The sequence below is a fragment of the Gopherus evgoodei genome, chromosome 1, assembly GCF_007399415.2.
Source record: "Gopherus evgoodei ecotype Sinaloan lineage chromosome 1, rGopEvg1_v1.p, whole genome shotgun sequence".
In the NCBI taxonomy this organism is placed as follows: Eukaryota; Metazoa; Chordata; order Testudines; family Testudinidae; genus Gopherus; species Gopherus evgoodei.
The window spans coordinates 241,229,784-241,251,959 of record NC_044322.1 but is presented as its reverse complement, the minus strand read 5'-3'; the positions used below and the strand labels follow the sequence as shown (position 1 = coordinate 241,251,959).

General features: G+C 41.7%; 1 protein-coding gene across 10 annotated transcripts in view; it reads right to left on the bottom strand.

The window, feature by feature from the left end:
- LMNTD1 (lamin tail domain containing 1) overlaps positions 1 to 22,176 on the bottom strand; it is a 303,257-nt gene that overhangs the window by 139,209 nt on the left and 141,872 nt on the right. For all 10 annotated transcript variants that reach the window (XM_030541043.1, XM_030541092.1, XM_030541054.1 and 7 more), the window contains one exon: positions 8,050 to 8,151. In XM_030541043.1, the coding sequence (XP_030396903.1) occupies positions 8,050 to 8,151 (102 nt within the window). The remainder of the gene's footprint in view (positions 1 to 8,049; positions 8,152 to 22,176) is intronic.

Below are 22,176 nucleotides of genomic sequence, written 5' to 3'. Positions count from 1 at the left end.
TTCAAATAACTTTAGTTGCTCAAATATTTAACAAATTTATCATCTAGAAACTGGGAAATGTCCAAAGCAACGTGCTGGCTTGCAGCCAAAAGGGTATTTGTGTAAGGTCACTAAACTCTGCCTCCAACCTCTTAGGGTTACTTTCCCAGTGTCATAATTAACTTGCTGTCATGAGGATGTGTGGGAATGAGTAGATGCTGAAAACCATTAATTATATTTAAACAATTAAGACATTGATATCTTGGGCCTAAACAGAAGTTTGCCTACCAGTTTCTTAGCATATGGCACTCTCTTACATCCAATTTTTGAGAGAGATCTACTTGTGGTTATCAACAAATTGGTACAAGACATGTACACACTAAACAAGAATCACTGATGTGACTTCAAGATCAAAGTGCCAAGTTATTGGTCCATGTTGAACTATAGCTTCTATGCTGGAACTCCTAATTGGAGTCGTGTGTCCCCTGGGATGGAGTAGGGGAGTCACTGATCCCTACAAAAGGTGCTAGTCATCCAGAAGGAATTGGGGCAAGGGGCTCTTGCATCAATATGACACCTGAAGTTGCATCCTGTTCTCTTCCCTGGACTGGCCATCCAAAGAAGGAGAGGTGAAAGACTCTGACTACTGGCTAAGACAAGCTTGAAGTCTACAACACAGACAGAAAATACCAAAAGTCCCCCCCACACACACATGTGAAAGGGCTTCAAGTTACGTCTTACCAATACAGAGATCCCTTCTGTAAAGCAATTTGTGAATGCTCAAATCACTCCAACACCCATTAGCATGTGCATATGCTCTGTGTGTCACTAACTATTCCCCAAAGTAGACACTAAACACCGAAATCTGTTACGTATACCATAAGAGATATCTGCCTTAAACCAGTGTTCTTCTAAAGCTGCTAAAAGTGCAGGATTTTAGAAACCATTTTGGATCTGTGTAAGGAGACAACCAGAAAGATGCAGGTATTCTGTTAAAGTGGGAGGAGAAATAGACTAAAGCTTGATATGATTTCCGTGAACAGTGAAGCATAACAGGAGAGAGCAGCCAGAGGAGGAAGTTACCAGGAAACCAATTTAAGAACTGTACTTCCTTAAAACCAAGACAAGTAACAGCCTCTGCCTTTAACAGACTCTTAGCTAAATGACTCAGATCAATGGGAATGGTTTCTCCCCTCAGCCTTCTTTTAAAATCCGGAGAGAATTGTTTTCCTTAACTTGTTCATGATAATTTTATGTAATTACTAATTGTAGTAGCTGACAATCCAGATAGACTGAACCATTGGCTTATTGATTATATTTCAATTATAACCTTAATTTGACTATTGCATTGTACCATTGTAAAATAGGTTAGGTAAAATATAAGCTAAACTAGTTAGTGACATATTTCGCTTAACTCATATTTGTTCTTATAACTGCTTGCTCCATCTTTTCATATATTTATAAAATATATGCTGAACTGGTTCATCTCTCAAAAATTCAATGCAGACGAAGTAGTCTACGTAGTGGAAAAAGGTAAAACCATTAAAAATAATTCCTGAGCCCATCTTATATTTTAATTACTTAAAATAACACCCTATTATTCCTACACATTTCTACATCCCCAAGGGAAATTCTGCAAGGGACCATGGTCAAGGTTTCTGTGCATCCCAACAGCCAGCTCTGGTTGTCTCTCTGATTGGGGATTGCCATTTTAGTTATTTTTCTCAGCAGTGATTCTTCTTCTAATGATGCAAAGTGGGACTGAAAGTTATCAGCTTCCCAGTAGGAAATGCTTGAAATCAAAAAGATTCAAGCTGTTGGAAGCTACAATCTATCATTTTAAATTATAGTTGAGGTTGCCTGCCACTTTACATTCTAGGGCCCTATTTTTAGTTGCTTATAACTTCGCCAAACGTTAGCCATTCAGGGTGAAATTTTCCATGCTGGGTGTCTGCCTCAGGCTATTTTTGGAAAGTTTCAGCAAAAATGGTTCAGCAATTTCCACGAACAAGATTATGGGGAAAAATTCAGTGTTTTGTCTATATTAAAAAAACGTTACCACCATTTCATTGAGAAGCTTTAGCACCTCCATGTTTTGGAGCAGGGACTTGAATTTTAGCCGTGGTTGGGAAAATTCTGTAATATCAGGGATCTGCCTTTTGTTTGTTTCAATTAACATCTTGTATCCAGAAAGGAGCAAATGAGGACCTGAATAAAGTGTAGTCATAGTGGATCACTTCATTAGGTATGTCCAAACTTATGCTACCATTGAAAAATCAGACAAGACCATGGCAGACAAGGTCTTCAATTACTTTGTTTTAAAAGTTGGTTTAACCAGAAGGATTCATCATGACAAAGGGGCAGAGTTTGAAAATAACTTATCCACAAGGCATGGCATGTGACAACTGTGAAGTCAACCCCGCATGCCATGCCAAGTACCTATTTTCTGTACCTTATTGTGTTTTCTATCCAAGATTGATATTATATTGGTAAATGAAGTTATATTGACTTGTGGCATGGATATCATTCTAGACTGAATGTTTTATAGTTCTGGATAATTTATGAGGTTTATTTAGCAGATGTGTTTTCAAAATGGCTTGCCATATGCCTAATGATTTTGAGTTGTACGAGTATACTACTGATCATACAGGAACTGTTATTTCATAAGATATCAATATGTTTGGGAATTTCAGCTGTGCAGAACTGGCCATTCTATTCGACTTTGGACCTAGAACTGTCACAGTAACTTCCTGCTTGATTGGCAAGATACACTGAAGAGAGATCCAGAAGTTTCCATCATCAATACCAGAACTTGTGAAATAAAATCAAGACAAAGATGCAATCAGGAGCATCTGGAGCTTGTACACTACTGTTAATGAGTCAGATGGATGGATGAATGTATTCTGAGTTAACAGAAATGTTGGGACAACATTACATTGACAAGGGGACAATGTAGCACTCCTAAAGGAATGCCAGGGTTATATTTAAGGATTGATGTCCCTTTAAGGATTGATGTTCTGCTGGTGGGATCAAGAGACAGAGCTCTGGGGAGCAGAGTGTAGTTGCAGCAGTAGTGTGGTGTACTCCAGAGAGAGAGACAGTAGCAACTGTCTTTATGCAAGCTATGAGTGCATTTGGGGAGGGTGGGGGGGTTAGATTCTAAGTTTATTAAAATGCTCCAATTTTGAACTCTCTCTGGTCTGGGAGTATAACACGCATTCAAATTTTGGGAATTGCCAGACTTTAGATTGCCATTGTAACCTATATTCTACCCTCTTGTGCATATGCATTTTAATACAGTCTTTTTACATGATCCCATATTTTTTTCACAGAACCCTTTCGTCATTCGGTGCACAGGATAGTCCTGCTCTGGGTCTTAATCAGGATTGTGTAGTCAGGCCAACCGAGAGAGGGGGCAAAGGGGACAATTGCCCAGGGGCCTCAGTGATTTAAGGCAGGAGCCCTGGGCCCTTTTAATTGTCTGGGCGGGCCACAGGGCTCCTAGGTGCGCCCAGGTTGGTACTGGCAGCGGCTAAGGCAGCTGGGCAGGCATGTGGAATCCCTTGCCTTGCCCATTTTCTGTTCTGCCCTGGGGAATTGCTGTTGGTGGGTCTGTGTGTAGTAAATGAGGGTGTTATTTGTAGGACCGCTGCATTATTTGTTGAGGAAGCTGGAAGGTGTGAGCAAGTGATGCAGAGTTTGCAGGAAGATAAATGACAGTTAAGGCTGTTTATGGCAGCCCGGGGGAAGGAATTCTACCCCTGACTGTACCACAGAGTTCCTGTGTGATGCTGGGAAAGTCACTTAAACCCGGCTTTTCACAGATGGCTACTAATTGTGTGTTCCTCACTTTGTGGGTACCCAACTTGAAACTGCTGTGCTGAGCACTCATAGCTGCAACTGAAATCAGTAGAAGCTGTGCTTTGAATATACAAAGTGCTGTATGATGCTAAGTACCCAAGAAATCAGGTCATTGGGGTCTCATATTGGGCATCTAAAATTAGTGGATACTTTTGATTTCAATGTTAGTGCCTCACTTGTCCATCTTTAAAAAGGGGATAATACCAACCCCTCAACTCACAACTTCATTGTGAAAATAAATTAATTACAATTTGTGAGGCACTCAGATACTATAGCAATTAGTGCCCTCATAGAAAAGAGTATGACTAAATTAATTTCATCTTCAGAGCAGGGTTTTAATAGTACACAGTAATTAAGGCCTGGGGCCACAAACTGAACAATGATTTTCCATGCTTTCTAATGGGAAACCTGTTATTTTAGTTGTAATTTGCCTCACTACATTGTCTAGCTTCTTGCCTAATTGTTTTCCTTACACTGAAGACACTTAATTTTTTAATGATTTACTCTTTTATCCAATTAGATATAGTGATTAGGATTTTATATTACTTCTCAGTTTTCCTTTAAAGGTACAATGTGATATTTTTACAGGTCTTTTAGAAGGAACCACAGCATTCAGTCAGGAACTTGGTGTACAGCTAGCATAGGGATTTTAATTTGGCAACTAATTTCTGCCTCATCTGGTTTGATTCTTCATAGTTTTGTTTTCCTGCATCCAGATACACATTGACTTGTCAATGATGCAGCTCTCTTAAGGTGCTTTTCATGGCCTCCCCATACCAGAGATGGTTCCGAAGCAGGACATGGGATAGCTTTTCTTGAAGTTCTTCCTCCACACATCAGTTACAGTGGAGCAAATATTTGCCCATAACTTTAAGGAAGCTATAGTTATAGCCATATTGCTTCAGGTCTTATTCATCAGGAACACTTAGTTCCCACCCTGTTTCTGCATTAGGTGTATGTTCTGCATGCCTGGGATGACTTCTCAGGCCTTCTGCACGATATACATAGATGCTGGCTACATCCACGCAGTCATTGCCAGCTGTAGGAGGTATTGAAGCAAAACTATGTTAGACACTTTAATGAAGTAACCTCAGTTGAAATTAATACCTGGAGGCACCACAGCAGAGCTTTTAGTCTGCTTCCTCAAGAATAAATCAAACATCAAATAAAATATCCAGGTTTTGTAGGCCAGAGCACTGAGTGATGCAAGTCTGAGCACAGCCGTCAAGCACACTGCAAGAAAGCCCTTTTTCTGGTATGCTTGAAATATAGGTGGCCCAAAGTGATCTCTAATCCAGGCTTATTTGTTCTCTAATAATAATTGCCATGGCTATATCCAGAACATGCTCCAGGATGTGCAGACTGTTTCAATACTTCTTTTCACTCTCTTCTTCTGCTCCTCAGTTCTTGTTACTCTTTGATCCATCTCTGCCCATTTTGTTAGGGTTTATGTATCATCCTTTGGGTGCTACAAAAGCCACTGTCTGATGCATCCTACTGTCTCCTGTTAGGCACAATCAATCTGCTCCCTCCGCACAATGGCTGGCACTATCATCAGCGCTAATTCAACACATCCATAGGCAGCTGCTTCTATCAATAGGAAAGGTGAACCAATGTAAGCAACAGCAATGCCAGCATAGGCTGACAAAGATGCTTTTAAAATGCAATTATTGGCAGCTCACTAGCTGCAACTTTAACAAAACTGGCAGCCCCAGCTGAAAAGTAGCCAGGTAGCATTTGCCTGGAAGAAAGAAAAGGTGAGGAGAAAGGTGGAGTGGGGAGGGAGAAGAGAAGATTTCTGGGTAAACTTTTGCACTTTCTCACACATTTTTTCAAAGCTGATATAAAGCCAATTTCCTGCATATTTGATAGTGCCATTATCTTTAGTGAAATGTCCATTCAAAACAAATGGGACAGAGGAACAAAGTAGGTAGATCCACCCACATTCTAAAAATCATATCAATTCCAGACAGATCTGTCATAAATGTGCAATATTCAGTGGGTGTAATCCCTTTATAATTACCCTTACAGATGGTCCTGTGGAAAGGAAAAGGATGTGCTTGTGTCTAATGCATAAGATTAAGAGTCAGGAGGATCTGGGTTCTATTACAAGGTCTTTCACTGTCTTGCTGTGTGGAGTTGGACAAGTTATTTGTAATGCTTTGGGGAAGTAAATCCACACACAAATATTTAACTCTGTAGTAGTAGAGCTCCAGCACTCAGCCCTACTCTCTAAAGGTTCAGACCCTAAAATAACTTCCAGAAATTCTGCAATTCTCAGAAAAAAATATGGTCATCTTAGAAGGCCAAATCATTACATCTGTTCACTTCAGTTCCCTCCTCACCCCCTGTAAAATTGGAGAACAATATTGCCCTGATGGATGTTGTGAAGCTTAATTCATTAATATCTGTGAAGTGTTTTGCAATCCTCAAACAGAATGTGTTATAGAAGTGCAAAGCATTACTATTGTTATTTCTTTTATGCCACTCAAAATATTTGGTTCTAAATACCAGGGTTGTGAGGTTTCCATTGTTGCTAGAGTAGATGACCAGGATTAGGCAAAATAAGAATAGATCCCAGAATAGAACCTTATTTTCATACCAGAAAACAAAGCATCATTTTGTAAAAAATAGTTACATTTTTCAACATTCCTTTGCAATTTCCTGGTTCCATCTTGAATGATAAGTACCAAAATATCACATGAAATGGATATTCTTGCAGTAATTCTGATTTGGCAGGCAACAAGAACCATTGGCAATTTAGCAAAATAGTCTGTAGTCACAAGATTTCTAGCCATATGTTTCAGACCAAACAGATTCTGATAAATTTTATGAGGAAAAACTTCCAAGTTCTTGCTTGGATTTTTATCCAACCTTCCATGTCTTTGATACTAACTGTTACAGAGCATGCAAGTGTGGAATTTAACTTCGAGATGTTTTAAACTACATAATTCATATTTTTTACAAAGTTCCCTGTATCTAGTAGGTTAAATTCGGCCTTCAGTTACACCACAGATGGTGGGGTTTTGTTCTGTTTCAAACTTGAGGGTGTTTCTACTTTGTAAAAACAACTGTCAGTGGAATCAGTTACATGATTGTCCCCAATGTATTTTAAGCATGATTTAGTTTTGCAGTGTAAATTAGACTTAACTATGCCTCTGAAAAGTACTACAGCCAAGAGAATGGTTGAATGTCTGTCATTTTGGCCATAGGCTGCAGCATGATTCACAGGCTGGGTTAGAACATAGTTCGGTGCCATCCACACTGCGATAGCAAATTGTGCTTTTATTGCAGGGTTTCTCAAACTGGGGGTCATGACCCCTCAAGGGGTTGTGAGGTTATTACATGGGGGGTTGTGAGCTGTTAGCCTCCACCCTCAAACCCTACTTCACCTCCAGCATTTATAATACTTCTTTTATACTCAAAATTGTTTTAATTTATAAAGGGGGTCACACTCAGAGGCTTGATGTGTGAAAGGGGTCACCAATATAAAACTTTGAGAACCACTATTTTATTGTGACTGGGCACAACAGGCTGTAAGCAACCCCCAGGACACAGTTTGTTTTTACAGAGGCAGGTTCCACACCACACATAGTTTCTGCTCCTTACACCAAAGTGTGGGGGACTTTCAAGAAGCCAGTTTTTTCTCTTCTCCAGCCCTAACCCTGGCCCAAGTTTGAGCAGCACAACCTGGGGGCTACTGCAAATTGGGAAAATAAATCATCTGTGGATTGTTAAAAGGCCACTCCTCTGCTATCCCCCATAAAGTTCCCTGCAGGGAGAGAAGAGTAGGAGTTGGCTCTGCCTAGTCTATGCCCCACTGCTGACTTCTCCATACTGAGGGCATCCTCAGCAGGAACATTAGGGAAGGCTTCTGCTCCAGAAGCTGGTTAGGGCAGAGAATCTGCCCCATAGTGTGGGTCACAGATAAGATACTTGATGGTCTTTTAATCAAGGTCATGTTTATTTTCTATTATGTAGTACAAAAATAACAGCCAAAAAATATGCCTCCAAAATTTCAGCAAGGAATGGAGAATTATCCAAGGCCCTAATTATTAACAGAAAATATGACTGTCTTTATAGAGGAGACCACTGAACATTTAAAAAAATATATACAGGGAAACTAAATGGAAAATCTCCATCTGCCTCTAAGAGTTCCCTTTATAGTGGCATGGGAGTGCAATTACCAGCAAAATGACAGACACTGACCTCTAGCCTGGCCTCCAGGGCTCCAATGTGCTGTTGTCTCCCCCTGTGTTCCGACTGCAGTTTTTCAATGAATGCGCTGTTGTTGGCCTCTTCAGAGAGGAGCTGTTTGAGGATAAGGAAGATTCTTTGTGAGCGCAGGGGGGAAATAGTCCAAAGAGACTGTAAAGGCATAATTAGTTTCTTTATATACCATCTCCATTATGCTGCCAAATCTTCTTGCTGTTACGCTACAGCAGAACAATAGCCTTTTTTCAGTTCAAGCTGCAGCATTGCCCAGTCTCATACCTGCAGCTACTGCTTAGTTGCTGTACTCTGAACAGCACCTTCATATTATGATGAAGGGGGAAAGACCACCACCACCCTAACATTTATTATCAGATATGCATATGGTATTGCCAAAACTCAGGACATTATCAGTATGTATTTCTATTACATCTGAAGATCCCAATCAGGATCAGGGCTTCATTGTGCTGAATGCTGCAGATATTCAAAATAAGAGAGTCTACACCCCAAAGAGTTTAATTCAAAGTTAAGGCTGAAACTCTGCTTTTACCCATCTCTGGTATTCCTAGATAGGAGCAAGGGAGATAAAAAGGGGCACATTATAACCCACAAGTGTTCCTTTTCCTAGGAATGAAAGGATGAGAGCAACTCAGACAGCACTAAAATTCCAGCCATGCTGCAGTACTTGGAGGTTTTTTAAAATTATTATTATTAAACAGGAGTTCAGTGGTATTCACCCAGCAGGGCAAGATAGTCTCTGCAGGCCAGGTGGAATTTTATGAGTCTGAGACTGTACATTTTGGGATGGGAGAGAAATAAAATTAAGATTTGATACAAAACTGTGTTATCCCTATTTGATCCTCAATTAGGGTGAAATTCTCCCATGTGCAGAAGGTAAGCAAAAGACCTAGGCAGAGCCTAAATTCTCAAAGAGTGGGAAATAAGAAGTGATTAGACTCTTTGGATGGGGTGAATATAGAGTTGCCAATTTTGGTTGGCTGTATTCCTGGAGGTTTCATCACATGACATAATCTTTATTTAAAGATTAATCTTTAATTCCTGGAGATTCCAGAAGAATCCTGGAGGGTTGGCAACCCTAAATGAATTTCATCTTTTGGTTTCAACTCTAAATTTCATATGCATTGAGATATGATTCTGAATGCAACCAAACTTTGGTGTCAAAGCGTCACATAAACAGTGGGGGATGAGGCAAAAAATGTCTTATTCTCATAAAGTCTCATACACTTATGACTTGATACATTACTTGATATATATATATAAAGTAACAGAACAACATATTTGTAATAAACCATTTTGTAAAGCACTTCGGGTCTTCTGGTATGAAAGGCTCTTGGTAAATGGAAGATAACCATACATAGTATTCAGATAGTATCCTTTATTGGTGTGATTACTGTATTATCTGAGGACACTCATTCCTTGCTTCTCATTTAATTGAGAATTGTGAGCCCAACAACTACATTTCATTGTTTCCAAAACAGCTCTAATCTCCATACACAGGACAGGCTTTAATACCAGCCCTAAGCATTGTTACCACAGGGCAAATCTTCACAATGAGGTGAAATGCAAATGATTTGGCTGTTGTAAACAAAACACACTGGCAAGGTTTTCCAGAACTTCGGCTGCATAATGTTAATGCAGTACTCATGATCTTAATTTAAAAAATAATCTCTTGAAAATTAATCTGTCATTACTATGTTAATTAAGCATTTAAGCCAATTAAGCCCAAGGTGAAGTTGAGGGCAATAAACTCCATAAATGTTTAATATAAAGCCTTAATAGTGAATTTAAAAAAAAAAAAGAAAGCTTTCTTTTTGGGACACTGGATGGCTCAAGGGATTGCTAATTACAGAGCTAATCCACTGTTCAAATCCAGCCCAGGTCAGCAGTAATCACATGACTTCTGTGTGTCCTTTGAGTTATAGACTCATAGATTCTAGGACTGGAAGGGACCTCGAGAGGTCATCAAGTCCAGTCCCCTGCCCTCATGGCAGGACCAAATACTGTCTAGACCATCCCTGATAGACATTTATCTAACCTACTCTTAAATATCTCCAGAGATGGAGATTCCACAACCTCCCTAGGCAATTTATTCCAGTGTTTAACTACCCTGACAGTTAGGAACTTTTTCCTAATGTCCAACCTAAATCTCCCTTGCTGCAGTTTAAGCTCATTGCTTCTTGTTCAATCATTGGAGGCTAAGGTGAACAAGTTTTCTCCCTCCTCCTGATGACACCCTTTTAGATACCTGAAAACTGCTATCAGGTCCCCTCTCAGGGCTTGTCTACATCACAAAGTTGCAGCGCTGGTGAGGGGGTTACAGCGCTGCAACTTAGGAGGTGTACACATCTGCAGGGCATCACCAGCGCTGCAACTCCCTGTTTGCAGCACTGGCCGTACTCCCGTTTTGTCTCGGGTGTAGAGGATCCAGCGCTGGTGATCCAGCGCTGGTAATCAAGTGTAGACACTTACCAGCGCTTTTCTTGAACTCCGTGGAATAAGCAGGTATCCCAGCATACCTGAGGAAGCCTCTGGTAATCAAGCTGGTCTCCTTCCCCGGTTTGCTCTCGCGTTCCCCGAACCCCGAGCAAGCAGGTCTCCTTCCCTGCGGTTTGCAGGGGGGTTCGGGGAACGCGAGAGCAAACCGCGGCGAAGCTGGTCTCCTTCCCTGGTTTGCTCTTGCGTTCCCCGAACAAGCAGGTCTCCTTCCCTGCGGTTTGCAGGGGGGTTCGGGGAACGCGAGAGCAAACCGCGGCGAAGCTGGTCTCCTTCCCCGGTTTGCTCTCGCGTTCCCCGAACCTCCGTGCAAGCAGGTCTCCTTCCCTGCGGTTTGCTCTCGCGTTCCCCGAATCCCCGTGCAAGCAGGTCTCCTTCCCTGCAGTTTGCAGGGGGGTTCGGGGAACGCGAGAGCAAACCGCGGCGAAGCTGGTCTCCTTCCCCGGTTTGCACTCGCGTTCCCTGAACCCCCCTTGAAGCCGCCCAACAGCGCTGCAGTATGACCACATCTAACACCACTTGCAGCGCTGGTTGCTGTAAGTGTGGCCACTCTGCAGCGCTGGCCCTATACAGCTGTACTAATACAGCTGTAACAACCAGCGCTGCAAAATTTTAGATGTAGACATACCCTCAGTCTTCTCTTTTCCAAACTAAACAAACCCAATTCCTTCAGCCTTCCTTCATAGGTCATGTTCTCAAGACCTTTAATCATTCTTGTTGCTCTTCTCTGGACCCTCTCCAATTTCTCCGCATCTTTCTTGAAATGCGGTGCCCAGAACTGGACACAATACTCCAGTTGAGGCCTAACCAGCGCAGAGTAAAGCGGAAGAATGACTTCTCGTGTCTTGTTTACAACACACCTGTTAATGCATCCCAGAATCACTGTTGACTCATATTAAGCTTGTGGTCTACTATGACCCCTAGATCTCTTTCTGCCATACTCCTTCCTAGACAATCTCTTCCCATTCTGTATGTGTGAAACTGATTGTTCCTTCCTAGGTGGAGCACTTTGCATTTATCTTTATTGAACTTCATCCTGTTTACCTCAGACCATTTCTCCAATTTGTCCAGATCATTTTGAATTTTGACCCTGTCCTCCAAAGCAGTTGCAATCCCTCCTAGTTTGCTATCGTCCGCAAACTTAATAAGCATACTTTCTATGCCAACATCTAAATCGTTGATGAAGATATTGAACAGAACCAGTCCCAAAACAGACCCCTGCGGAACCCCACTTGTTATACCTTTCCAGCAGGATTGAGAGCCATTAACAACTACTCTCTGAGTACGGTTATCCAGCCAGTTATGCACCTACCTTATAGTAGCCCCATCTAAATTTGTACTTTCCTAGTTTATCTATAAGAATATCATGCGAGACTGTATCAAATGCCTTACTAAAGTCTAGGTATATCACATCCACCGCTTCTCCCTTATCCACAAGGCTCGTTATCCTATCATAGAACGCTATCAGATTAGTTTGACACAATTTGTTCTTTACAAATCCATGCTGGCTATTCCCTATCACCTTACCACCTTCCAAGTGTTTGCAGATGATTTCTTTGATTACCTGCTCCATTATCTTCCCTGGCACAGAAGTTAAACTAACTGGTCTGTAGTTTCCTGGGTTGTTTTTATTTCCCTTTTTATAGATGGGCACTATATTTGCCCCCTTCCAGTCTTCTGGAATCTCCCCCGTCTCCCATGATTTCCCAAAGATAATAGCTAGAGGCTCAGATACCTCTTCTATTAACTCCTTGAGTATTCTAGTATGCATTTCATCAGGCCCTGGTGACTTGCAGGCATCTAACTTTTCTAAGTGATTTTTTACTTGCTCTTTTTTTATTTTCTCTTCTAAACCTACCCTCTTCCCGTAAGCATTCACTATACTAGACATTCCTTCAGACTTCTCAGTGAAGACTGAAACAAAGAAGTCATTAAGCATCTCTGCCATTTCCAAGTGTCCCGTTACTGTTTCCCCCTCCTCACTGAGCAGTGGGCCTACCCTGTCCTTAGTCTTCCTCTTGCTTCTAATGTATTGATAAAAAGTCTTCTTGTTTCCCTTTATTCCCATAGCTAGTTTGAACTCATTTTGTGCCTTTGCCTTTCTAATCTTGCCTCTGCATTCCTGTGTTATTTGCCTATATTCATCCTTCGTGATCTGACCTAGTTTCCATTTTTTATATGACGCCTTTTTATTTTGTAGGTCACGCAAGATCTCAAGGGTAAGCCAAGGTGGTCTTTTGCCACATTTTCTATCTTTCCTAACCATTGGAATAACTTGCTTTTGGGCCCTTAATAGCATCCCTTTGAAAAACTGCCAACTTTCCTCAGTTGTTTTTCCCCTCAGTCTTAATTCCCATGGGACCTTACCTATCAGCTCTCTGAGCTTACCAAAATCCGCCTTCCTGAAATCCATTGTCTCTATTGTGCTGTACTCCCTTCTACCCTTCCTTAGAATTGCAAATTCTATGATTTCATGATCACTTTCACCCAAGCTTCCTTCTACTTTCAAATTCTCAACAAGTTCCTCCCTATTTGTTAAAATCAAGTCTAGAACAGTTTCCCCCCTAGTACCTTTTTCAACTTTCTGAAACAAAGAGTTGTCTGCAATGCAGTCCAGGAACTTATTGGATAGTCTGTGCCCCGCGGTGTTATTTTCCCAACATATATCTGGATAGTTGAAGTCCCCCATCACCACCAAATCTTGGGCTTTGGATGATTTTGTTAGTTGTTTGAAAAAAGCCTCATCCACCACTTCCACCTGATTAGGTGGCCTTTAGTAGACTCCCAGCACGACATCACCTGTGTTTTTTACCCCTTTTAGCCTAACCCAGAGACTCTCAACACTTCCGTCTCCTATGTCCATCTCCACCTCAGTCCAAGTGTGTGCATTTTTAATATATAAGGCAACACCTCCTCCCTTTTTCCCCTGTCTATCCTTCCTGAGCAAACTATACCCATCCACACCAACATTCCAGTCATGTGTATTATCCCACCAAGTTTCATTAACGCCAATAATGTCATAGTTGTATTTATTTATTAGCACTTCCAGTTCTTCCTGCTTATTACCCAGGGTTGACCTGGTGGCCGTTTTGCTTTTCGGGCCGCGTTTCCCCCAACACCCCGGGGAGCGCACCACCGCCCCCGTGGAACTCCGGGGCGGGCTTAATAGTCGTCCCCAGGCAGTTGTTGATCTAGATCTTGCTAAAGACATCAAAAATTACCACTAAATGTCTAACCTATTTTTTCAACGAAAGTACTTGCTGCTCTGGCAGCTGATTTCCACCTCTCTACAAAGAAACGAAATGTAGCAGGGCTCACCCTGCTGGTGCTCTGCACCAGATACTCCTGTCCCACCTCCAAATGCTTGCTGGGGTGAACACAAATGGCTGAGGTCCTTTCTCTCTGACAGAGCCCAGAGAGTCATTATGAGTTACTGTTTCCACACCTCCAAGTCCTTACTTGCAAAGTAGCATGAGGCTCAGTCCTCTCCCCCATATTATTTGATGTCTAGAATGGTCCCGATGGCTCATAATGAGAATGCACAACAAACTGATATTCCAGCAGCTCAGACAACACTGAGCTCTTCGTCTCCTTTACATCAAACCAACAGCACCATCTCCCAGCTTTCTCAAAGCCTAACCAAGATAAACAACAAGGTGAAGAGCCGTTGGCTAAAGCTGCACCCTGGCAGGCAAGACCGAAGTGAGGCTGGAAGGATGACAGAACTATCCACACCCTCTGAGCTTTAGGATCGTATAAGCTCCAAAACTTGAAGTAAAGCTCGGCCCATAGTGTCACGTTTTCCTTTGTTCTGAGTTGAAACCAAGGTTTTGATCTGAACAGTTTACTTGGCTCAGGCTTGCAGAAAACTATCCAACTTATAACTATAGAGGACCCACCATTGATATCCAACTAAAGTTTGCCAGCACACTAGTAAATCTAACCTAAGTTTTGGGTTTACAACATCTTGCACTTTGGAAGCCTGTCTAACCACTGTCTAACCTTTCCTATCCCAGCCATTGTTATTTCAGAGTGTCCGTGCTTCTTACATTATTGCAATATCACTGGGTCTAATGGAACAGGCCAGGGGTGCTGGTAGAGTCCTATTTTCCTTTCAAATCAAAATTAAAATTAAAATTAAAAGGAGCAAAATAAAAAGCAGCAAATTTGGATCTGAACATTCCCATTCAAGTCCAGAAATTGGGTGTAGGAACAAGGAACCAATCAAGTGCTTTATACTATATTAGAGGAAGAGCTTTAGGAGTCATGCTTTATTGGGTATCATCATTGCTTTGTATTTCTTAATTCTTGCCATTAGAAGCAATAATTGCAAGGCAAGCTATATTGGGTGAGTGGGTGGGTGACTATGTAGTCAAAAAGACCTTAGAACTCATAGGATGTTAATGAGTGGCCAATTATTCTGTGACTAATAAATAGCTGCTAGTTGGAACACATTTAGGTCTGAACATAAGTCTCTGTAATAGTTTTAATTAATTTTTAAGAATGCAGGATTGTCTTGTCTAAAGCCAAAAACATAAATACTTTCATTAGTTAGTGTTTATAATGCAATGTATCCCTGAGCTTTGCTGCAGTAATTGGAATCTTCCTACAAGACGTCCTTGTAAACAACAATATTATTTCAAGGCAAGGTTTCTGGTTTATTTTTTGGCCTGGTAAAGAATGTTTTTTTTCTAGACTGGCTGGCTGTTTTTTCACTTAAGAATAAAATAGGAGTAATGATGTAGGCTTGACTATGCATTTAAATTGAATAATTTGCAATAATGCTCCAGAATGCCACTGGGTAGAAGTCAAAGGACTGTTTGCAAAAACAATTGCTTCTCTTTTTTAAATTAATTTCTGAAAAATAAATGCAGCAAGTTGCTAGATGGCTCAAGGGATAGAGAGCCTTTCATCTCTAACAGCATTTTAAATGTAGCCTGGATTGGTAGTGAGTGAAAGTTGTTACTATGGGAGGGTTGATCTGTGGCCTTTGTAAAATGTAAACATGATAATCCTCATCTAATGGGAGAAGTCTTCCTTCTTCTACAAAATCTGATTTTTTTAAAAAATAATTCCATTGCTGAGAAAAAATAATATATTGTACATATCCAATCTTTTGTTCAGGGACATGCCAAACAAAAAGAGTTTCTCAGCGTATGTTTCTGCTGTGGTCATCTGGTGCAGATGTACATACATGAAAGTAAATAGACGGTCTGGTGTTACTGGCTTGTGCTAGATCAGAAACAAGAGAAAAGCTATTTTACCCAATATGAATGGGACCAGAGAAGAAGAGAAATATTTTTAATAAGGATGAATCTACCGGTTCAGCCACATTAAGAACTGCTTGGGGTTTAAGATAAAATCAGAATTTCTCTTAGCTCTCTGCCTTCACATATTTATAAAAATGGATTAACAAGCTCTCCATTTTAAGTTTTGACATATTTGAATGCATTTTTCTCTCTGAGGGCTTGTCTAGACGAACAGTTTGTGCATGGCAAACGAAAGTGTGACTTTACCATGCACTAGCCTGCTGTGCCCTAACTGGCCAGATGGACCCTGCTACTATGTGCTGCAAGTTCCCCCATGCACACTGACATATGCCCCCTTCAAAGCAGGCTAGACCAAAATATAGTAAGCAATTTTTAGTGCATGGTAGCAGGGTCAGCACAGACAGTTAATGAGCAGCAGGCTAGTGCACCGTAGATTTACACCACAGCTTGCTGCACTGTTTGTGCAGACATGTCCTGAGGCTTCAGAGGAAGGTGGAAGAGGTGTTGGGTCCTTGATGATGAGAAACTTTCCAGCACACTCTTGCACACAAGAGCTTTGGATAATCATCCAAATTCTTAGATGTGCTAAGAGATTTCCAGACAGAAAAGAAGGCATGGTCTCTGCCCCAAGGAGCTCATAGTCTAAAGGCAGACAAGGAGATAAACAGAGAACAGGACTAAGTAGAGCACTCAAGAAGGTGATTGGCTACATCTTAGTAATATGAAGATACTGATTGGACACATCTATATTGACTCAGTGAGAAGTTTTATTGTTTGTTTTAAAATTAGAATATATAAACAACTCCCAGTTACTCCCCAAGCTTGTCAGAATCTGCCATCTAGTTCTCCCATAGGTAACACAGCAGGACTTGAATGAGAAGAGGGTGGTGGCCTCAAACATGAGGCAGGGCATGCCATGTGTAGGGGTAGCATGGAAAACGGCACAGAGATGGTTGTGTGGAAAGAGGACAGATGGGCATATGAAGCTGGACTCACTGGAAGAGAGGAGGGGACTGGAGCAACACCAAATGAGACCAGGGCCAGGGCTGAGACACACTGGCAGCGTGACATGGGTAGAGCTTGTATTGCCACTGCTTGCATTCTCCTACGTCTGTCCTGTGGAGAGAGGATTTCAGCCTGCAGGGCCTTCAATTTGTCATTTTTTACAAGCACCAAATTGTCTTGAAATTTAAGAGGAAAAACTGTCAGTGATGTCTCTTTAAAAAAGGTATACAAGGCTCTGTCACTTGTGAAAAGGTATAGATCTGTTTTGTGAGCAACTGGAACGTTAGTTGCAGAACAAAATCTCTCCTACCTACTGGGGTACCCTTGGTCTTCAGCAGTAAATGGAATTCTTCCTGAGCTTTCTGCTGGGACACAGAGAAAAACCTCAGCATGTCTTCATAGGCATCATTAACTTCTCGTTTTAAACAGGAAAGAGAGCCTCCGTTTCACAGGTGATGTAATAAACATGGAGGACAAACAGAAGAGCTCAGGCAAGACAATTAGAATATTCTAATTTGTATAACCTTTCTAAATGTCCTTGAAGACCAAGCAGCAAAACATTGTGTGTTTAATCATATTGAAGGGTAATAGAAATCAGAGAGAGAGAGGGAAGGAGCTCAGCTAATTCCAGGCACGCTCTGTTAAACGCTCTATGGGATAAAATGGCTTATAGTCCACACAGCATACTTTCCTTGGATAAGGACCATCACACATGGAAATTAAAAGCGATTAGAACCCCTTAAGGGTTTGAATACATTCTATAAAACATTTCCTTTATTCTCTACCATTTGCTTAAAAAATATTACAGGCAAGGCATTTTTATGCAGAGGGGCATTTATTTACATTTAGCACCTTAAGAGATTAGATATGGCTTTAATGGCGATTATTACAGCTCCATAAACAGCCATTAAAAGCATGTTTAAAGTGACACTGTCAAAACTCACTGACAGGCCCAGAATTTCCAGTTGCAATATACACTGCCCTCTCCTGGTCACCGGAAAGCTATTTGCCTCTCAAAATGGAGGCTGAGACTTACACTGGGGATTCCAACCATCAGTGGACAGCCACTAGTGCAAATCCCTAGTATAGTCAGGCCCAATCAACAATAAAAATAAATTGCACCCTGGCAGCTCACCCATGCTTGATACTGGGATAAGGTACACTGGGTGCCAGTCAAGACCTATAGCAGCTTTGCCTCTCTAGGCTAAGGTTTTGCACTGATTCATCTATGCTGGTCACTGGCGGCTGAAATACCCAGTGCAGACAAGGCCTCTTGGTAGAAATTTTCATTATTCTTCCCCATGACCCTATAATAAACAAGGAGCGCTAGCGGCAACAGGGCAGGGTCATCGCACTCTGTAGTCTACCCTGTCCCTATGTTTCCTGTTAGACACAGTCGTAGTGGCACAGGGTGAAGGACTATTTTCCTGTGAATTTGGGCAAAAGACAAGAGATGTACAACTTGTTTCTAAACCAATGAAAGAAGAACTAATGCTGGCAACTTTGCCAATGGCTTTCAATGTCTGAAATCACACTTGACTTCAGAATGTTGCCATATGACACATATTTGCATACTAACATTTAAAAAATATACACTGACTTTTTAGGAAACTTCACACTCAAAAAAGACAAAGATTTTGGTTCTGCTGTCTAAGCCCAGCATTTTCCTCCTCTGTTTCATACAGTTTGAGTCACTGATTTCCACAATGACATTTAAATGGGCAGCCTGAGGCTGAAACCACAATGACATGTATTTTGCACCTCAAAAAACAGATGCAAGCTGCTTTATATATGTACTGTTGACTTATTAACTCATAAAAATGCCCTTTGCATGAAGGGAAGGCTAAACAATATCAAGACACATAGTTTAATTTAAAATCAGCATTGGGAGACTCCCACCTACTATTAATCTACACATCAGCCCTGTAAACCTTTCCTCAAACAGAGATTAGGAGAAGAGCTTTAGGGGTTCTGGAATTTCTTTGCTTTCTTTTTGATGCTTTGTTAGTTTAGATTCTACCATACGTTGTTCTGGGTGCTGATCTTATAACTACAAGATTTATGACCAAAGCTCCAGTGCTAGACAAAAGTGTGATGCCTGCCTTCAAATATTCCACTGCCAAGAAAACACTTTCTATATCATCTGCTATCTTGCATGTGTGTGTGTGCTTTTCACCACAGAAGATTGTGAAGCTTTAGAGTTCAGTAAGATGAATCTCATTTTATAAGGCTTTTCTACCCTATGGCTAATTTACAGATCCTTAAAATATTTCAACACTCAGAACTTTCTCCATGGTTAAGACCTGGGAGCTGGCAGCTGAATAATTGAATTTAGTCTTCCTGTAAATGTCACTGGGATCGTCAGCCTAGGAACCAGAAATCTGTACTTATTGATATACCAAGGGCAATAGCAGTGAAGTTTGCATTGCATTGCTGCATAAATATGCAGGTGACTGTTCAATTTATGACTATTCAATCCTTGCCCTCTTTATTGAAAAGGGTGATACATTTGCCAAATTTGGTGGTGGTGGTTTTTTTGTTTTTGTTTTTTTGAGATGTGGACATTTCAAGCTGGATGCAGCAGCTCAGAAGGAAGAATGTCACCTACCTGAATTGTCAGTGTCACTAAAGCCAGAAGATTCACTTCACATGGGTCAGGAGAAAGCCACTTGAAAGCAACAACATTTAGTCAATACCCATCTGTCATAACATTTTTTCCCAGATTTGGACCTTAGCGTCCAAAATATGGGTGTTAGCATGAAAACCTCCAAGCTTAGTTACCAGCTTGGACCTGGTATTTGCTGCCACCAGCCAGGAATTATACAGTGCCTAGCTCACTGTGGTCTCCCCAAGACTCAGATGCCTTGAGTCTTACAACAAAGGGAAATAACCGCCTCCCCTTGTTTCCTTGTTACTTCCTCCCAGGCTTCCCTCCCTGGACGACCCTAGGAGATTCCCTGCTTCCAGTCCTGGAAACACAAGTACCGAGAGACCTAATCTCTCTTCCCCCACACCCAGAGGGTATGCAAAGTCAGGCTTAGTAAATCTAACACAAAGAGATTTTCCCCCTGACTTCTTCCTCCCACCAATTCCCTGGTGAGCTGTAGACTCAATTCCCTGGAGTCCCCACTAAAGAAAAACTCCAACAGGTCTTAAAAAGAAAACTTTATATAAAAAGAATGAAAAAGGACATTAAAAATAGTTTCTGTATTAAGGTGATGATATACAGGGTCAATTGCTTAAGAAAAAAAGTGAATAAACAGCCTTATTCCAAAATACAATTTAACATATTCCAGCAACTACACACATGTAAATTAAAAAAAAAAACAATATAAACCTATTGTCTTACTATCCTTGTACTTACAACTTGGAAACAGAAGATTAGAAAACCTGGAGATAGAAAAATCACTCTCAGAGCCGAGAGGGTCAGACCGAAGACAAAGGACAACGAACTCACACCCAAAACTTCCCTCCACCCAGATTTGAAAAAGTCTTGTTTCCTGATTGGTCCTCTGGTCAAGTGTTTCAGGTTACTGTTGTTACCCCTTTACAGGTAAAAGAACATTAACCCTTAGCTATCTGTTTATGACACCATCTAAGTAGGATAAAATCATGGCCATGAATTTTATCCATTCATCCATATAAATTAACAAGAGTGGCATTAACCGATAGCCAGGATAGCACTGCAGCCAGGATAGCCATGCCACCCCATCCTGTGCTCCTGTCGGGTCTCCCAAACAAAGGAGAGGTGGGCTCAGTTACTGGAATATAGATCTCCTGGGTTTGCAGGAAGTGACACTGATACTTCAGGTAGATGACTTTCTTCCTTCTGAGTTGCTGCTGAACCAACTCTCCAGCTGGCGTTAATATGTACTGGGCTGCAAGAGGTGCCATCTTTCAGAAGGAATGCAAAACCAACTACACGAGCACAAGCCACGAAGAAGAACTAAATCATTCAACCTATGTCAACCAAGTCCAAGTAGTTCGGCCTATCAACCAAGTCCAAGTAGTTGGTTCAGGAGAGTTCCATGGTGTATGAAGAGATGAATAGGAGAAGGCGTTCTCCCACTTCCACTAGTGTGTGGCCTCTATTGCACCCCTGAGGCTGCAAAAGGTCCTCCAGCTCCTCCGTAGGGGTCTATGTGGCCATCTGACTAGAGTAGAAATGGATCTACTGGCCCTACCCTCAGTCCTCCCATAGTTTCCCCTTGCTTCATTGTCTACACATCTTTGCAGAGATACATACAGGAACACCGATAAAGCTGTGCTTCACTACACACAGGAGATGCAAACTGTGCATTCAGGCTCTTCAGATACATTAATTTATGCATGCCTATTGCTTATGGGGCCTTTGATGGTCTGGAAGGATGGAATAGGATTTACCCTGATGATCCCATGACTTGTTATGGAAGAGTAAAGACATTAGCCCCAGTGTCCTGGCTAGGTTTCAGATTTGGTACTCACCTTCTGCTTTCAAACATTCCCTCGTACTTTCAATTGGTTGGGATTTTTATCGCTTCTGGTCTCATCTCTCCTGTAGTGTTGATGTACGCAGTTAAACAATTGCTAAGTTTCATTCCAGAGGTGGGTCAATTTCAGCTAGCATGTGAAATGATCCATTTTTATGTATGTACTGTGACAAAGTTCCTCCTCTACCTTGATGGGTCCTGCACTTCTTTGGCAGATTTACTCACCTCAGTGATCTTCCCCACAGTCTAGGTCAACTTCTCCTGTGTCTAATTAGGAGTTGGGAGGTTTGTGGGGAACCCGGGCCCGCCCTCTACTCCAGGTTCCAGCCCAGGGCCCTGTGGATTGCAGCTGTCTATAGTGCCTCCTGTAACAGCTGCATGACAGCTACAACTCCCTGGGGTACTTTCCCATGGCTTCCTCCAAACACCTTCTTTATCCTCACCACAGGACCTTCCTCCTGGTGTCTGATAATGTTTTTACTCCTTAGTCCTCCAGCAGCACACCCTCTCACTCTCAGCTCCTTGCGCCTCTTGCTCTCAGCTCCTCATATGCACTCTCTCTCCTCTGGCTCCCCCCCCTCCACTGGAGTGAGCTCCTTTTTAAACCCAGGTGCCCTGATTAGCCTGCTTTGATTGGCTGCAGGTGATCTAATCAGCCTGTCTGCCTTAATTGGTTCTAGTAGGTTCCTGATTACTCTAGAGCAGCCCCTGCTCTGGTCACTCAGGGAACAGAAAACTACTCACCCAGTGACCAGTATATTTGCCCTCTACCAGATTCCTGTATCCCACTGGCCTAGGTCTGTCACAGTACACACACACTGTATGAGTTAGTTTGTGCTATTAGGCCCAGCTCTGAGTAAGAAGCA